Source organism: Populus alba, chromosome 19 (genome assembly GCF_005239225.2).
Source record: "Populus alba chromosome 19, ASM523922v2, whole genome shotgun sequence".
NCBI classification, from domain to species: domain Eukaryota; kingdom Viridiplantae; phylum Streptophyta; class Magnoliopsida; order Malpighiales; family Salicaceae; genus Populus; species Populus alba.
In genome coordinates this window covers 520,119-538,725 of record NC_133302.1, presented here as the reverse complement: position 1 = coordinate 538,725, position 18,607 = coordinate 520,119, and the positions used below count along the sequence as shown (strand labels likewise).

Sequence of the window (18,607 nt, the reverse complement as noted above, 5' to 3'; positions counted from 1 at the left end):
AATTAAATTTATAATATTTAAATTCAAAATCATCAATATTAATATATATCTTTTTTAGTTATTTTATAACCTCAATTTTGAAAAGTATTTTTTACCAAACTCATTAAATTATATTTTATTCAACCTTAATTTCAACCAAGTTTTAACCAAACATATATAAATATCAAACCAACGTCAACTAAAAATATTTTTTATAAATATCAAAACAAAACCACAAAAATTACCGCAATACCAAATATATTTTTACGTGTAGTTACAATACAGCGCAACCTTTGCAAGGAGCCCTGGTACGTAGATTCTAGATCTTGTTGATAACTATGATTGCCGCAATTTTTCAGATCTCAACTTAGATTTCATATAGATTTTATTACATATCCACCCAACAAATTCAGTTATCTTTGCTGTGCTTTCATGAGTAATCGTTTCATCTTATTGTTTCGAAGTTGATAGACTTTTGGGGAATTATTCTTATTTTCTGTATGAGATTTTTCTGGTTTATCAAAACTAAAATCTACCAAGTTTGTAAAGGCTTTTTAAGTATTTTTTTCTTAGCAACACTTTACAGATATCCTCTATTTCTACATCTGTAGTAACATTAGTTTACTACACGTGCCCTAACCACCCCAGATCTATTATAGTTCTAACATTTCATTCGATAAACTCTCCACAGTTTCCAACCAATAGACATGCTTATCTGAAGTTTGGAATGCTTCCATGACACAGTTTACTGGAGTTTAGAATGTTCCCATGACATAGTTCATTAAGTGTTTATCTATGAGGGCACTAATTTTCATTGCCTTGCAAGGTGTTTGCACTTTTCCAATTTTCTTGTCGCTGCTGTTGTCCATTAACTCTCATATTTCGTGACTTATATGTTAGTAAAATGATTAATGTTTCAATTTTGATGCCTGCATAATGTATCAGGATAAAATACAGCATTAGTATTGTTGCTGGCAAGGGTCTGAAAAAGCCTCTCTATACTTCAGCACGGTTGAAGAAGGGGGAAGTTCTGTATTTAGAAACACATTCATGCAGGTATCCCTCTTTTCTTCTTCTTTTTTTCTCTTTTGTGTTTTCTAACTTGATACAGCACGTAGGTTTTGGAGGCACATTTTATTGTCTTATAGTAAAATTGCTTTAGCTTCTGTATTGTATGGTTTTCATTTATTTCTATAACTCGCTTTTTTGTCTTATAGTAAAGCATCTGTATTGTATGATTTTCATTTCTTTCTATAACTTGCTTTTTTGTCTTAGAGTAAAGCATCTGTATTGTATGATTTTCATTTCTTTCTATAACTTGCTTTTTTGTCTTAGAGTAAAGCATCTGTATTGTATGATTTTCATTTCTTTCTATAACTTGCTTTTGTCTTATAGTAAAATTGCTTTAGCTTCTGTATTGTATGATTTTCATTCTTTCTATAACTTGCTGAAAGTTGCCACAGAATTTCTTGATGATGACTTCTGTAATTTCAGGCATTATTTGTTTTCTTGTTTGCTTATGCATAGAAAACAAAATTATATTTGTTTGTATATGTAAAATATTTAGTAAACGGGATTTTTGTTGTGCAAGTCTGAGGTATTGAAATCATGAAGTTCATGCGGTGAATTCTTAGTGATGTTCTGATTCTGAATTTTTGATTTCTTATGTGAAGGTACGAGCTCTGTTTTACTGGAGAGAAAATGGGGAAAGTGACACAGGCTTCTCAGGTGCATGAAGAGACAGATAAGTTCCACAGTCACCACCCACATTCCTCAAACGGTGAGAAGCACGACTGTGATAATGTTCTTTTTGATGTATTCCGGTGGTCTCGCTGTAAGAAACCACAACCGCAGAAGGTCATGCAGTCAGTTGGGATCCCATTGGAACATGTTGAGGTACTTCATTTCAATTTCTTTCCTTGAAACATTTCTTCATATTTAGATGTTAAAGTTTGGCATATTTTCACGAAGCCAAATAAGGAGACTGCAGAAGAAACTCGTATTGTCAGCTTGTAGCTACGTTTTTCTTCAGTTTTTTTCCCCTTCTAGACTGACTGCAACATCTGTGATTTTGAACAGGTGTTGGAGGAGAATCTTAACTGGGAGGATGTGCAATGGTCACAAACTGGTGTTTGGGTTGCGGGAAAAGAACACGCACTTGCTACGGAGTGCTTTCTATCTCCAAGTTAGCTATGGCTTCTTGTGTATCTACAAATGGTTGTGTAACAATGTGATGTGTGCAGGAATAATAGTTGGTATTTAATGGTTTTATTTCTTAAATAAGTCAAACAATTGAAGTTAAATCTCTTTTCTTTTCAGTTTATAAAAAATCGACTGGACTACTGTATCCGTACCAGAGTATTTGAGCAACCAAAAGTCCAAAACAGAAGCACTAGAACCTCGAATATTGGGAAATCTGGCATTTCTTCCATGTACATAAATCAATTACAAGCAATCTAATGACAGAAAGGAAAGCATCTTTCCGCAGTTCTCCTGACTACTTGGAACACCAATAAAAAAACAAGCTAGAATAATGAAATTCAACACAAGCTGATGATCCCAGTTCTTTGCCAAAAGCAAATAGTAACAGCAAAGTCAGGGTCGGTTAAACCAACTAGCTAGAATTCGTGTGTTGAAATACAAAAAACTATCAGGGAAACGAGAGATCACGGAGACTAAATCTTGATTAGAACATTCCAACCCTCACATCAATTCGGTAGATTAAAAAGTACATAACACGTTGAATAGTTAGTGTGAATAAATTGAGCAAGTGAGACTAGTCTTTCCATACATGGCAAAGAAAGCACAAGGGATTAGCTGTTTACCTTTGGTAGGTGAAGTTGTAGCTTCCTGCCAATTTCTATTGACTTCTCCAAAGAAAAAAAAAAAAAAAAAAAGTTGCTTGCAAATTGCAGTGACTTTAATAGCTAGTCTTCCACTAAGAGAGAGGCCTCTCAGTATACCATTGATTTCCTACTTTCCCTCACCAAATTTCTTAAACCTTTATCATGATCTGTGCTTCCTTTTTCTGATTGAATCGAATCATCTCGTATTGTGTTCTTGATCTGAATCTTTAAAAGGCATTCAGAGAGCATAGACGAGGAAGAGATCAAAGAGGAGCTGAGGTGCAATTCTTTCTGTCCACTTTCATGGATGTCTGTCCTGCGTTCTTTGTTCCTTGTTCGCTACCAAACAACTTTGCTGCTTTCCCTCAGAAAATCTGATTTTAAGACTAAAATGTTTCTATTCTCTCTCATATTCATGTGCTTACATTTTCATATGAGCTTCATCAAAGTTTGAGCATTGCGGTGGGTCCACACGTTAATCAGCTTCTGATTCTTTTTTTTATAATTCTTAATTATATGCAGCACTTGCGTATAATTAAAGCTTTAAAGCAACTTGCTATATCTTATACTATAATCTTTGGTAGGAAAGCTGTTGCTTCCTTCCTAGCACCTTCCTCCTTATTAAACAATACAATAATTAATTATTATTGAGCTGACCATACTACTATAATGGTAGCCAGCTACTGCAAAAATGACATTGTCTTCTGCTTCATCTCTCTCAGTATACCATTGAATTCCTAATTCCCCTCACCAAATTTCTTAAACCTTTCTCATGATCTGTGCTTCCTTTTTATGATTGAATCGAATCATCTCGTATTGTGTTCTTGATCTGTATCTTTCTTGCTTGAAAGGTAAATCCTACTTTCTTAATTTTCTTGTTTTTCTACCACTAATTTTGTTTCAAATAAGATTTGCCCATTTGGTTGTAGAATTAATAAGTAGGATTGTAGATTGATCAATCAAGTAGAACTTAATTATATATGTGTTGCTTGATCTATTTTAGAACTCAAAACTCATATTTAGCTTTGTTCTTACATATTGTATCAACTTAAACTACTTATCTTGAAAACAGCTGCTCTCAAGGTTTCTTTTGTCTGTTGAGTGCCTCTTGTCAGCTTGACAGGTGACTAGTTTGCCTACTCTTTCTCATATTCTTGTGCTTACATTTTCAGATCAGCTTTCCCAGAGTTTCAACATTGGGGCGCGTCCACACGTTTCCCCACTCAGCAATTAGCTTCAGATTCTTTTGTTAAAATTCTTTTGAATCCAGGTAAAGTGTTTATACTTCATCTTCTTCATTTTGTTGCTGTCTTTGTTTTTGAATCCTTTTTAGTAAACCGCAAGCTGTTGAAATCTTATTGAGAAACTATTAAAGTCCTTGCCTTCTAGAGTTCATACCAAATTCACTGTTGATATTAGTTGTTTTGATTCTTCCAAATAAAAGTATGAGTTTGAGTTCTATGCATTATAGAACTCAAACTCATATTATAACTTTGTTCATTTTGCTTTCAACTTCAACTGCTTATCTTCAAAACAAGCCGAATTTCTTCCAAATTTTTATCTTAGATTGCTTTTCTGACAATTATTAATTAAATTATTCAATAGTTGTTATAATTTTTTTATCTGCTTGAAGTGCATCTCTGTAGGAAAATATATAGTTAAGTGCCTGCCTATTTAATTTTAGAATTTGTAATGATTGATTTAATTATAAAGATTCAGTTTATTTTGTGAACACACTTAATGGCATTGTTTTGTAAGGTTGAGGTTTGCACTCTTTTCCTTTGCTTACTTATTTAAAAAATAATGATTTCCTCTAAATTTTCATTTTAAGATTGAGTTCTGATTTTCCAATTAATTCAACATCCATTTTTATGCCTTACTTTTGACAATTTTTTATTTGATGTTTGAAGGGCCAAAGAAGTCAGCGGTGAAAATGGCTAGACAGAAGGATCGATTTTGGGATCATGTTGAGAAGTTGGATGATGGTCGTTTCAACTGTACATTTTGTGGCTTTAAATTTGCTGCTGCTACTTCCATTTCGAGGATCAAATGGCATTTGTCAAGAGAGGAAGGGCATGGTGTTGCAGTTTGTGGACAAGTTCCTCAACAAGTTCAAGAAGCAGCTTTTCTAGATATGCGACATTGCAACAAAAGACATAAAGGCATAGCAAGTTCAAGCAATTTTAATGATAATGCCATTTCAACCACTCCACAAGAACAAAACAATGAAGTCGACAATGTGGCAGGAGATGCAGGAACGACACAAGCAGCGGATAGAATGGGTCACCCACTTGGAAGAAGTGTGGAAGAGTTCAGTAGATGGTTAATGGAGGATGATACAGAGAATGGGACTGGAGGAGTAGCGCAGCCTGGTGCAGGAGCTAGCTCTTCTGGAGGGCTTACATGCAACACAAATGAGACTACAGGAGATCCATTACCTACTAGCTCTACAAAGCTAGTGGGTCGAGCATTTGAACAGAATACAAATCTGATATGGTCATGGTTAATTGATGATGAGGTCTCGACAATTGGCATTTATGGAATGGGGGGAGTCGGTAAAACATCAATGATGAAACATATTCATAATAAGCTTCTAAAAAGACGAGGCATTTTTTATTGTGTTTACTGGGTGACCGTGTCTCGAGATTTCAGCATTGAAAGATTGCAAAATCTAATTGCTAAATGTCTTGGCTTGGATCTTTCAAGTGAAGATGATGATCTGCGGAGAGCTGTCAAATTGTCGAAAGAACTAAGGAAGAAACAAAAATGGATTCTAATTTTAGATGATTTGTGGAACACTTTTGAGCTACACGAAGTGGGAATTCCTGAGCCAGTGGATGTGAAAGGTTGCAAGCTGATTATGACAAGTCGATCTAAAAGGGTTTGTCAATGGATGGATAGACGACGCGAAATCAAAGTGAAGCCACTTTTGGAGAGTGAAGCTTGGGATTTGTTCAAGGAGAAACTTGGACATGACATACCACTTTCTCCAGAAGTGGAACGAATTGCAGTAGATATTGCAAGGGAATGTGCTGGTTTGCCATTGGGCATTATTACAATCGCAGGAAGCTTGAGGAGAGTGGATGACCTACATGAGTGGAGGAATACATTGAAGAAATTGAAAGAATCAAAATGTAGGGACATGAAAGATAAGGTATTCCGGTTATTGAGGTTTAGTTATGACCAGTTACATGATTTAGCACTACAACAGTGTCTCTTATACTGTGCATTATTTCCTGAAGATCATGAGATTAGAAGGGAGGGGTTGATAGGTTATTTGATCGACGAGGGAATAATTGAAAGAATGGAGAGCAGGCAAGAAGCATTTGACGAGGGCCACACAATGCTTAATAGACTAAAAAATGTCTGCCTATTGGAAGGTGGTAATGTATATTATGGTCGTTATAGATGTGTCAAGATGCATGACTTGATTAGGGACATGACCATCCAAATACTGCAAGAGAACTCTCAAGACATGGTTAAAGCAGGTGCACGATTAAGAGAATTGCCGGATGCAGAGGTGTGGACAGAAAATCTTACTAGAGTTTCACTGATGTGTAACCAGATTGAAGAAATTCCTTCCGGCTATTCACCAAGGTGTCCCAGTCTTTCAACTCTATTGTTGTGCGAAAATCCACTGGTGCTTATTGCAGATTCATTTTTTGAGCACTTGCATGGGCTTAAGGTTCTTGATCTGTCTTGTACAAGAATCACAAAATTGCCTGATTCTGTCTCTGAATTGGTGAGTCTCACTACATTACTGCTCATTGATTGTAAGATGTTAAGGCATGTACCGTCATTAGAAAAGCTCAGGGCACTGAAGAGGTTAGATCTCTTTTATTCTTTGGCACTTGAAAAGATGCCTCAAGGCATGGAATGTCTATGCAACCTGAGGTGTCTTAGAATGAATGGATGTGGTGAAAAAGAGTTTCCTAGTGGGTTGTTGCCTAAACTCTCTCGCCTACAAGTCTTTGAACTGAATGAGAAACATTTTTTTGGTAGACAATATGCTCCGATAACAGTTAAAGGAAAGGAAGTAGGATGCTTAAGGAAGTTGGAAACTTTGGAATGCCATTTTGAAGGTTACTCTGAGTACGTGGAGTATCTCAAATCTCGGGATAATACCCAATCACTAAGCAGTTACAAAATTGCTGTAGGACTACTACTGGAGAACTATCATTTTTCTCGAGGAAGTAAAACAATTGTTTTGGGTAACTTGAATGTAAACAAAGATGGAGATTTTCAGGTCATGTTTCCAAAGGACATTCAAGATCTGAACATCTATAAATATGATGATGCAACAAGTTTATGCGATGTTTTCTCTCTAATAAAATATGCAACGCAACTGGAGACTATATGGATTGATGATTGCAATAGCATGGAGAGCTTGGTCTCATCTTCTTGGTTATGCTCTGCTCCACTACCATTGCCATCTTATAATGGTATATTTTCTGGTCTTAAATGTTTTGGTTGTACTGGCTGTAAGAGTATGAAGAAGTTGTTCCCTCTTGTCTTGCTGCCAAACCTTGTAAACCTGGAAATGATTAAAGTTGCGCATTGTGAGAAAATGGAGGAGATAATAGGTGGAACGAGATCAGATGAAGAAGGGGTTATGGGTGAAGAAAGCAGCAACAACGAATTCAAACTCCCCAAGTTAAGATCTCTGCTATTGAGTAGATTACCAGAACTGAAAAGCATTTGTTGTGCAAAATTGATTTGCAATTCTCTCCGATCCATTGATATAACAAATTGTGAGAAGCTGAAGAGGATGGATATTTGTCTTTCGTGGCTTAAAAATGGACAGCCATCTCCTTCCCCTTCCCTTAAAGAAATAATTATAGATTCAAAACAATGGTGGGAGTCAGTGGAGTGGGAGCATCCTAACGCTAAGGCTATCTTTCGTCCCTTTGTAAGGTTGAGGGTAGGATTAGAGAAGACAGTGCCCTTAAAATAATATTAAATTAAAAGTAAGCAATTTGTTTTAATTGGATTTTAATGAATTAACCTTAAGCTACGTGTCCACTTAATGACTGATGTGCTTCTTCCCTTTGTGTAGTTTGAAATGTTGGCCATCTATAACATTGCCCTTTGTAGAATTGGCTGGGGATGAGACGACAATGCCCCTTGATATAAATAATGAATTACGGGTAAACAAGTAGATGCTTTAAATCCTCCCTTCTCTCTCTCTCTCTCTCTCTCTCTCTCTCTCGCAATCTCTCTGTATTAATTAGATTTGACCCACAGGTAAGGAAGCCAGACGAAGACGAGTGAAGCGTTTAGAGAGCAACAACACATTTTAGCCAAATTCAACTACAACAAGGTTTTCTCTTATTAGATCTTTGCGTTTACGCTCCTCATTTTGCTGTTATCATCCCAACCTTAAAAACTTCCTTCTCTTATTTATTGATTCCTCTGTTATTTTATTTTATTTTTTGTTGGTAGGAAATTGTTTTAACATGTCTACTATCTTCGTATTGAAAATAACAAGCTCTTTGGCATCTCTACTTAGACTACCAGATTAATTACTAAATTCTCACTGTATTTTTCTTTGAAGATTTAAAAATATTGTCTATGAATTGCTAACTCTTCAACAATTCCTGTCGACTAGAATTGCTCTGTTTAATATTCTCTTGTAGATGCTGAAAACAGAACATAACTTTTTCTATCAACTTATGAGTATTCTCTTTGACATCCAAAATTGTGGTCTGACAGAGCAAGTGGAAAAGCCAAACAGATCTGCAAGTTACAGTCTGCTAGATGGAAGCGATGCCAGAGCCCTCGCTTATAAGGAAGGAGATAGTTTTATCCATGCTAGCTGCTGACACGAGTACTGAAGTATGTTATTTCTGGCCGAGTGATTTTCTTTGGAGTTTCTATCTTCAGTAATTCATTAGACTCAAGGAATTAAAGCAGTGTAATGTGAACACGTTGAATAGTTAGTGTGAATAAATGGTAAAATGGACCTTACCCGTATTCTCTTCACTGGTTTTGTACCTCCCCAATGGAGTACCTTGCACTTAGAGGAGCAGTAACGAGGACAATGTGAATAGTGCATCATGAAATGTTGGCAGATTGATCTGTCCTGGCTAGGATTTAGAGGCTTTAAGTATGGATTTTGAATCATTCAGACTGTTTAGTATGAAGTGACATAAACACATTCATTCCTGTTACACAAGCATTGAAGGAAATGATTTTTCAGGACCCATGCCACCTGATATTCGAAAACTGATCAATTTACAGAAACTGTAATACTTTTCTTCATTTTCATTTTCATGTTTATTGTTTATAGATCTTGCATCATATAATATCACTCCTACTATGCCTGCAGAACTTGGCAAGTTGGTCAACTTGACAGATATGTAAGCAGACACTTTTTCTTTTTTGTGTGTCGTTTAATCGAATTCACAGGTCTATAAACCCATAAAGCATTGATTACTCATCATTTTTCATGTCTTTATCCTTGGATTTACCTCGGCTGGGTGGTTATCCCCAACAGATATATAATCATCCTCTATAAGCACAGGAAATGTAGCTGGTTTTGATGAGAAAAAATCTCATATTTAACTTTCCGAGATTGTTTGGATCTTTGAATCTTCTATGCTGATAATTCAACCATGCACATGGATCAAATTCAGTGGAAATAATGTTAATGGAATTCTTTCAAATATTGCTTTACATACGTGTAATGTTCTTCATCTTTATATCTAAATTTTATTGTAAACAATATTACTTACAAAAAATCTGAGTTTGTATTTCTTTGACACCTTTTAGGAGGATGAATGATAATAATTTCTCAGGGAAGTTACCTGCTATCATCAGTAATGAACACAGGTTTAGAAACTGTGAGTTTCCTACCTTAACCTCTTTATAATCCACCCTTTCTTTTTGTCTTAATTTTTTTGATAACTGATGGATACTTTTGTTGTTCTATTTGTATTACAGTCATATACAAGCTTCCTCTCTTGAGGGGACTATACCTTCTAGCACTGCTTCCTTGACCAGACTAAGTGATTTGTAAGCAATCAGAATTTCTGAATTTTGTTTTTATGTATATATAATGTGTTTATGACAGCATGATGTTATGTTTTATGATACTCGTAGGAGGAGATTGGTGACTTACAGAAAGAGGGTCTTCTTTCCCGCCTCTGTGTAATATGGAATCCATAGAAACATTGTGAGTTGGAGTTCTTCTACTTCTACTACCTTACAAGAAAAACTTTTTAACTGTGCTGTAGACCATCCAATTAACTGATATATTTGTAGCTAGTGTGTTACATTCTCTAGTACTAGGTGTAGAAACTGGAATGTGGTAGCCATAGAAACTGGGACAGTTGCTGGAGCAGTTTATGTTGCCCTTCTAGTACTAGGTGTCATTTAGAGAAATGGCTGGCTTGGTGACAAACTCTCTGCAGATAAAGGCATTGGTATTTCTTTTGGGCTCCTTGTAAAAGGGGAACAAAAAATAGAAAGTTCTTTGGCATCTATACTTGGACTGCAAAATTAACTACCCAATTCTCATTATATTTTCTTTGAAGATTTAAAAATATTTTCTATGAATTCGCTAGCTCTTCAACATTTTCCTGTCAACTAGAATTACTCTGTTTAATATTCTTTTTAAGATACTGAAAACAAAACAGAACTTTTTTGATGAACATTTGAATATTCTGACATCCAAAATTGCTGTCTGGCAGAGCTTAGGGATCTAGATCTTCAAACAGGACTTTTCACACTAAAACAGATGAAAGCTGCTACCAAGAACTTCAATGCAGCAAACAATGTCGGGGAGGGTGTTTTTGCTTCTGTTTTCAAGGTAACTGAATGTTTAATGTTTTCTCTCATCTGTCCTTACTACACTCTATAAGTTTGCGGTGGAAAAATAGCTGTAGCAATGGGTCAAATGTTCTCTATAAACTCTTTGGATTCTTTCTAGTTTTAGATGTAGAACAGAAAATAATGAAAGCAGAGCAAATTATTAATTGTTAGCCATAAGTTTGAGGTGGGAACCTTCCATTATTGAATGCAGGGTTCATTATCAGATGGAACTGTGATTGCAGTGATGCTGCTTTCCTCAAAATCTAAGCAAGGAAACCGTGAATTTGTGAATGAGATAGGAATGATATCTGCACTGCAACATCCAAATCCTTGTAGAGTTGTATGGATGTTGTCTTGGAGGAAACCAATTAATGCTTGTGTACGAGTACATGAAAAACAATTGCCGGTCCCGTGCTCTATTTGGTGAGTTAATTTCTTCCTTCCATCAGAAGCATTTTGTAAAATATTTGATGCTATTATTGGCTTAATGCTCATCGGAAAACATCACACAGCATCTGTAAGTGAACTAGCTATTCTTATGTTTCTTGTCAATTTTTCATCATTGCTTGTAATGTTTTGTCAAATTCGCAAACTATTCAACCTGGCAAACAACATTTTTTAGATGGACAAACATATATCTGCTTTTGTCGTTCTTTATTTCTGCTGCACTTCCTATACTCATTTTACCATTTTGAATATATTATAGCATCCTTATTTGGATTTATCTGGGATTCTGCCAGGCCTATGTTTTGCAAGAGAGAGGAAGTCTTTCCGAGGTGGTTGATCCAGAATTGGGGTCAGACTATTCTTCAGAGGAGGCAATGGTGATGCTAAATGTCGCTCTCTTATGCACCAACGCGTCCCCAACTCTTAGGCCTACAAGGCCTCAAGTTGCGAGCATGCTCGAAGGTCAAACTTCTGTTAAGGACCTTCTTTCTGATCCTGGGTTTTCCGCGATCAACACAAAATACAAGGCTATAAGAAACCATTTCTGGCAGAATCCAAGCCAAACTTATAGCATGTCTATAAACGGATCATACTGTTCTGATTCTACAAACTCTTACGGAGAACCAGGCCATCTGCTGAGAGTTAGTTCAGTTAAATCTAATTAGTAAATGTTGTATCATATATATTATCTTGAAATAATTTGCAGATTCCAAATTCATATGTTAAAAATTCAATTCTTTTTTTTTTCTTTCAGAATCAGTTTTGTTTATTCAATGATAATGAATATCATCCGAACTACGAGTAAATGACAGGAAACAAACTCATTGGATCTGTTCCTCAATGGCTTCTGGAAAGAAACAAGAATGTGTGTCTGTTTCTGCAAGATTTATATTTCGACTTGAAGTTCTGCTTCAACCCAAAGATGTCATGCTTCAAAAGTTACCATAAAAAAAATTCTTAATTCAAGAACCTCACTTGGGATCTATCTTATAAAAACTTCACTTGGGAAAGCTCCAGTCCAGTTGGGTGTTCTCGAGGAGTTTGAATTGGCGAGTCCTACAAGTATACAAAAATTACTAAACATCATGCTGTCAGGAATACAAAGCAAATAAGGTTGTAAAATGTATGAACAAGATATTTTTAAAAAGAGCATGTTTTATATTTTTACAAGCTGGATTGTCAAGACTTTTGAGCTAAAAAAAGTTAACATGACTTGTTATCCGGTGATTATCATCAATAGTTTTAGAGTTGAAAGCTTCATATAAAATATGATATAGTTTTCTTACTGATTACTTTAAATTAAGAGTATTTGGTTGTCTTGCTCTCTTTTTTTAGGCTAAAGAGTACGAGAAATGCTCTAAAACAATACAAGATTTGTCTATGAATAGGCAACAGGAAAATTACAACAAGCAAGATTAAAATCAAAATCACCCTATATTTGGCTGTCTTATTTATACTCATGATAAGAAAAATAAATTAAAACCGAGAGCATGAAAATGCATATTCTTATGCCATGCATCTAGGTTAAGGGATATCATGTATTGACTAGTCTTCTATGTTTTACAAAGGAAAAAACATTGACTAGTGTTAAATGCTAAGATACTAGCAAGCAAATGGAGATCGAGGCTAAAGTTTCACAAACAGTCTTCTATGTTTTACAAAGGAAAAAACATTTTGTTTTATCTGCCGAAGACATTTTTTAGATGGACAAACATATATCTGCTTTTGTCGTTCTTTATTTCTGCTGAACTTCCTATACTCATTTTACCATTTTGAATATATTATAGCATCCTTATTTGGATTTATCTGGGATTCTGCCAGGCCTATGTTTTGCAAGAGAGAGGAAGTCTTTCCGAGGTGGTTGATCCAGAATTGGGGTCAGAGTATTCTTCAGGGGAGGCTATGGTGATACTAAATGTCGCTCTCTTATGCACCAACGCGTCCCCAACTCTTAGGCCTACAAGGTCTCAAGTTGCGAGCATGCTCGAAGGTCAAACTTCTGTTGAGGACTTTCTTTCTGATCCTGGGTTTTTCGCGATCAACACAAAATATAAGGCTATAAGAAACCATTTCTGGCAGAATCCAAGCCAAACTTATAAACGGATCATACTGTTCTGATTCCACAAACTCTTACGGAGAACCAGGCCATCTGCTGAGAGTTAGTTCAGTTAAATCTAATTAGTAAATGTTGTATCATATATATTATCTTGAAATAATTTGCAGATTCCAAATTCATATGTTAAAAATTCAATTCTTTTTTTTTTTTTCAGAATCAGTTTTGTTTATTCAATGATAATGAATATCATCCGAACTACGAGTAAATGACAGGAAACAAACTCACTGGATCTGTTCCTCAATGACTTCTGGAAGGAAACAAGAATGTGTGTGTCTGTTTCTGCAAGATTTATATTTCGACTTGAAGTTCTGCTTTAACCCAAAGATGTCATACTTCAAAAGTTACCATAAAAAAAATTCTTAATTCAAGAACTTCACTTTGGGATCTATCTTATAAAAACTTCACTTGGGAAAAGCTCCTGTCCAGTTGAGTGTTCTCGAGGGAGGGTGTAAGTGATTATAAAAATGTTTCTTCTTTTTTTCAGAAGAAAGCCTAGATTGCTTATTTAGAAGCATGATGGAAAACCATTTTACTTACTACTGCAGGAACGTAGCGGAGAGCTACTCACCATCAACAATCAAATAGTAAGAATCTTGAATCATTACTCAAATATTTGTTATAACATGTTCAAGAAATTTTTCCGTTTCTCAAATATTTGATGATGAGATGCCGGATTGAACTATAGTTTTTCATTTGATTCTTCATCATCTAGCTAGCTTTATAGTAGAAGACTAGGGATGATAATTTTAAGCACTCAAGAACGAATTTATTTAGACAAATTATGAACACTTTGATCTTATTAGTCCTAAAATCAGATCCAAATATGAGCTTTCATAATCCAAAAACAAGGCTTATCAGTTTACTTTAATCAAACAAACTTGATGTCAATAAGGATTGAGGAACGTGCAACAATGGGAAATATAGAATCTGATATCTGGAAATGGTGTTATCGTCCAAATAATCTCTAATACTCATTAAAGAACAAGAAAACACCAGCAAAATTGTTTGGATGTGAACAAGAAACAGAGAATACATGATAGACATATATAGATGTTGACGAAAAGCATTGCACCACATCTCTTCTTTGATCTCTTAGTATCGGTTCAACAATTAGTCATTCAGTTGATATATCATTTGTGATTGATTCAGAATGCTCCTACTTAGTTGCGACACATGAAACTGTGACATTAGTGAGAGGAAGATGACAGAGTTGAAAAAACGAGATTTGTTACGTGGTTAGAAAACAGAAAAATTAGATTTCTGTTAGCATTGTATTATAGTAAATAATACATGATGAAATTCAGTATGATTATTCATCATACCAAAGGTACTGTGGATCATGTTTATTCTAACCCTTAGAGTTCTCCTCTGTTATGTCAAAAAATGGAGCATAATATCTATTGATATTTTATTAATGACTACTCTAAGAAGATCTAGGTGTATATTGCTAAGATAAAAGTGACGTGATTGTCACCTTCAAGCAATGAAAAGCCTTGATTGAGAAGCAAAAGAGTAAGAAGAGCAATCACTTAAGAATTGGCGAGTCCTACAAGTATACAAAAATTACTAAACATCATGCTGTCAGGAATACAATGCAATAAAATAAGGTTGTAAAATGTATGAACAAGATATTTTTAAAAAGAGCATGTTTTTAAAATAAGATTGTCAAGACTTTTGAGCTAAAAAAAGTTAACATGATTTGTTATCCGGTGATTATCATCAATAGTTTTAGAGTTGAAAGCTTCATATAAAATATGATATAGTTTTCTTACTGATTACTTTAAATTAAGAATATTTGGTTGTCTTGCTCTCTTTTTTTAGGCTAAAGAGTACGAGAAATGCTCTAAAAGAATACAAGATTTGTCTATGAATAGGCAACAGGAAAATTACAACAAGCAAGATTAAAATCAAAATCACCCTATATTTGGCTGTCTTATTTATACTCATGATAAGAAAAATAAATTAAAACCGAGAGCATGAAAATGCATATTCTTATGTCATGCATCTAGGTTAAGGGATATCATGTATTGACTAGTTTTCTATGTTTTACAAAGGAAAAAACATTGACTAGTGTTAAATGCTAAGATACTAGCAAGCAAATGGAGATCGAGGCTAAAGTTTCACAAACAGTGCAAGATGTTTCAGCTGAGCCTGTTAAGAAAGTTGTGTGTGATAGTGTTGATAAAAATACAGTTGAAAAATAACATTATAGTATTGCAATAAAAAGATAAAGAAGATAACTAAAAGCATCAATTAAAGTATAATTATGCTAATTTAATTAATTTTGCCTTGAATATTGTAGAGAATCTTGATCATCAAAAGCTTCGACAAAATCCACTAAAAGGAGTCCTTAAAACAAAAAATGTATTGCCCATTTTTTTTTCTAGTTCAAAGAAAATACCATTAAATTTTAAAATCACCACACATATATAATAAGAAAATGAAACATCTAGAATTAAGTTTGTCATCAGCAAAGTCCATCCTGATTTCATCCTCTTCTTCTTCTTTAGCCCTGCAGATACAAATAAAAAAATGAATTAAAATTGATTTTGAAGTAATTTTAAAAAAAAAATAGCAATTGAGTAGTTGAAGATAACAACGAAATGAACAAAACTATAATATGAGTTGAGTTTATTCATTAAGTAACACAAATAAATAAGTTCTACCTTATCAATATAGAATCCTGCCTACAAATTCTACAATTTGATTATTGATTTTAATATAACCAAAGAGTACTATGATGAAACAAAATTAGTGGTTAAACTATAGAAAATAAAAAAAAGGGAGGAGGAGGATAGAAAGTAAGATTTGCCATGACTAGAGAGCATTCATCTAGTATTTGGATGGCCATGTCCCTAAGCAAGTCATGCATCTTGACAGCACTACCACCATCAATTCTTTCCAATAAGCAGACATTTTCTAGTCTATCAAGAATTGAGTGGCCCTTATCGAGTGTTGCTTGCCTGTTTATTTCTTTAATTATCCCCTCCTCGATAAACGATTCTATCAACACCCCCCTTTCAATCTTATGACGTTCATCGAATAATGCACAATATACAAAACATTGTTGTGCTGAATCATCTAAACAATCATAACTCAATCTTAATATCTGAAACATCTGATCTTCCATGTCCCAAAAATTTGATTCTTTCAATCTCTTCAATGTAATCCTCCACTCATGTAGGTCATCCACTCCCTTCAAACTTTCTGCTAATGTAACAATTCCTAAAGGCAAACCAGCACATTCCCTTGCAACATCTGCAGCAATTCGTTCCACTTCTGGAGAAAGTGGTTTGTCATGTCCAAGCTTCTCTGTGAACAAAGTCCAGGATTCTTCATCAGAAAGAGTATCCAGTCTTATATTGTTTCGGCTATTCATCTGCCGACAAACTATTTCTGATCGAGTTGTCATAATGAGCTTGGATCCTTTTAATGGGATAGGAATCCCCACTTCTTGTGGCTCAAAAGAATTCCACAAATCATCTAAAATGAGAATCCATTTATGTTTCTTCACGAGTTCTTTTGCTAATTTGACAGCTCTAGATAGATCATCGTCTTTGCTTGAAAGATCTAAATGAAGATATTTAGCAATAAGATCTTGCAATTCTTCAATCTTGAAACCTTTAGGCACATTCACCCAATAAATATTATGAGAAATATCTCGTCTTTCTAGAAGTTCATTGCGGATATGTTGCAGCATTGTCGTTTTACCAACTCCCCCCATTCCGTAAATGCCAATGGTTGAGACTTCATCATCCATTAACCAAGACCGTATCACCTTCATATCCTGTTCAAATGCTCGACCAACTAGCATTGTAGAGCTGGCACTTGTGCCGGGCTGCACTAATCTTCCACTACTGTTCTCCATTAATCTAGCTCGTTCTGTGGGAAGGAAAATAGGTTTAGGGTCGGTTTATCTTGAACTCCATAAAGCATGCATTATATAAACCAAGAAAGACCAATTGATTGAAACTATTAATGATCCTAACTCCAAAGATGCAAACAATAGTTCCATGTGAAAAACAAGATGGTAAGATTAAAAAAAAGAAAACAAGAAAAGAAAGTAGAATACACCTTCCAAGCAAGCAAGAACGATGTTGAACTCCAGATGAGATGATTCGATTCAATCAGAAAACGAAGCACAGATCATAAGAAAGGTTTAAGAAATTTGGTGAGGGAAATTGGGAAATTTTGAAGAACTTCTGCTTGTTGAAGTTGGTAGCAAAGGGATTCTTAATTTTGGATACGCTTTGACGTTTTGATCAAGAGAAAGGGGAGGAGAGAGAGGAATTAATAATGAGACAACGATATTTCTATAGGAAGTTATTTATTTAAGGGAACTAATTAAAGCAGGAAGTTATTGTTTTGCTAACAAGGACTTCCTAAATTGATTTTCGCTGGAGTTTCCTGTTATTTCTGGCCAAGTGATTTTCCTTGGAGTTTCTGGCCAAGTGAATAACAAACTAATATATAGTATTCTATTCTGTGTTTTCTATATTATTCAGCACTTCTCAATGGTAATCCCGAAACTTAAGGATGGCTCCTATTATTAAGTACTATAACAAATAATATACTTTCTATTCTGCACACGTAACAGCCAGGAAAGAGATTCAAAGGAAATAGACATCTTAGTGCCTTCAACAGATCCTTAGTTTTCATTTCTTTTGCAGGTATTTCTTTCTTGTGATATTGTCTTGATGTACGAGAAACATGCTGCTACCTTTGTTTGGAGTGCAAGACGTTGTAATGATTCTGCTAGGATGTGTTTAACAAACTCTACTTTCACTCTGCATGGTCACAGACTTCTTGCCTAAGTGCTGTCCAGACTTTGAAGCACCTGCTGTTCAACTTGATTGTTTCGAGCAGGGATGGACTTGTATATTCTGTCTTTTTTTTGTCAGTTCTGTATCACTCTGTTTGAGTGTTGATTGTAACCTCCTTCATGGTCTTAATTATCACTGTGTTAATCATCATTTTGTTCATTTATCCTCTAAAAATGACAGTTATTTCTCTCTGATGAAGCAACTTGTTGGGTTGAACTCAGCTCTGCATCTCCCAATTGATTTAGTATCCAGCCTGCGGGAAATGAGATGTAATCTACGAGTAAAAGAGAGAAGCATGATTTCTGAATGTTGAATTCTAGTAATGTTAATTTGGTGTGTATTTGGAGAAAAAAGTGAAGAGCAAGACAAAAATATAGTATTGCTTGGAGGGTATATTTCAAACCTCCTTACTGATTAACCCTCCAATTAAAAATCCAATCGAACATGTTCGAATGGCTATTGTACCAAACATTACCTTTCAAGATTGCGTGAACATTTGGAGGATTTAGACACCATGAAGAGAAAAGTAAAGTGCAGTCACAGAGAGAGAGGAAGGAGGGGGGGAGAGCCATGGTTTTTAGAGA

At 35.0% G+C, this 18,607-nt stretch overlaps 2 protein-coding genes across 8 annotated transcripts; one reads left to right on the top strand and one right to left on the bottom strand.

Annotated features, from left to right (window-relative positions):
* Positions 1 to 3,449: 3,449 nt before the first annotated feature.
* Positions 3,450 to 18,243, top strand: LOC118044950 (probable disease resistance protein At4g27220). Of its 7 annotated transcripts, XM_035053417.2 has the most exons (13): positions 3,450 to 3,676; positions 3,998 to 4,095; positions 4,736 to 7,792; positions 7,882 to 7,972; positions 8,070 to 8,145; positions 8,538 to 8,660; positions 9,154 to 9,184; positions 9,597 to 9,667; positions 9,768 to 9,839; positions 9,927 to 9,999; positions 10,517 to 10,635; positions 10,849 to 11,060; positions 11,378 to 11,832. In XM_035053417.2, the coding sequence occupies exon 3, from the start codon at positions 4,759 to 4,761 to the stop codon at positions 7,777 to 7,779; it is 3,021 nt and encodes a 1,006-aa protein (XP_034909308.1). In that variant the 5' UTR covers positions 3,450 to 3,676; positions 3,998 to 4,095; positions 4,736 to 4,758; the 3' UTR covers positions 7,780 to 7,792; positions 7,882 to 7,972; positions 8,070 to 8,145; positions 8,538 to 8,660; positions 9,154 to 9,184; positions 9,597 to 9,667; positions 9,768 to 9,839; positions 9,927 to 9,999; positions 10,517 to 10,635; positions 10,849 to 11,060; positions 11,378 to 11,832. The 7 variants fall into 7 exon arrangements, with proteins under 7 accessions (XP_034909308.1, XP_034909307.1, XP_073262886.1 ...); XM_035053416.2 differs by lacking the exon at positions 9,154 to 9,184; XM_073406785.1 differs by having other exon boundaries at positions 9,154 to 9,667.
* LOC118044931 (disease resistance protein At4g27190-like) lies at positions 15,959 to 17,068 on the bottom strand. The gene has a single exon (XM_035053404.1). The coding sequence runs from the start codon at positions 17,066 to 17,068 to the stop codon at positions 15,959 to 15,961; it is 1,110 nt and encodes a 369-aa protein (XP_034909295.1).
* Positions 18,244 to 18,607: the final 364 nt, after the last annotated feature.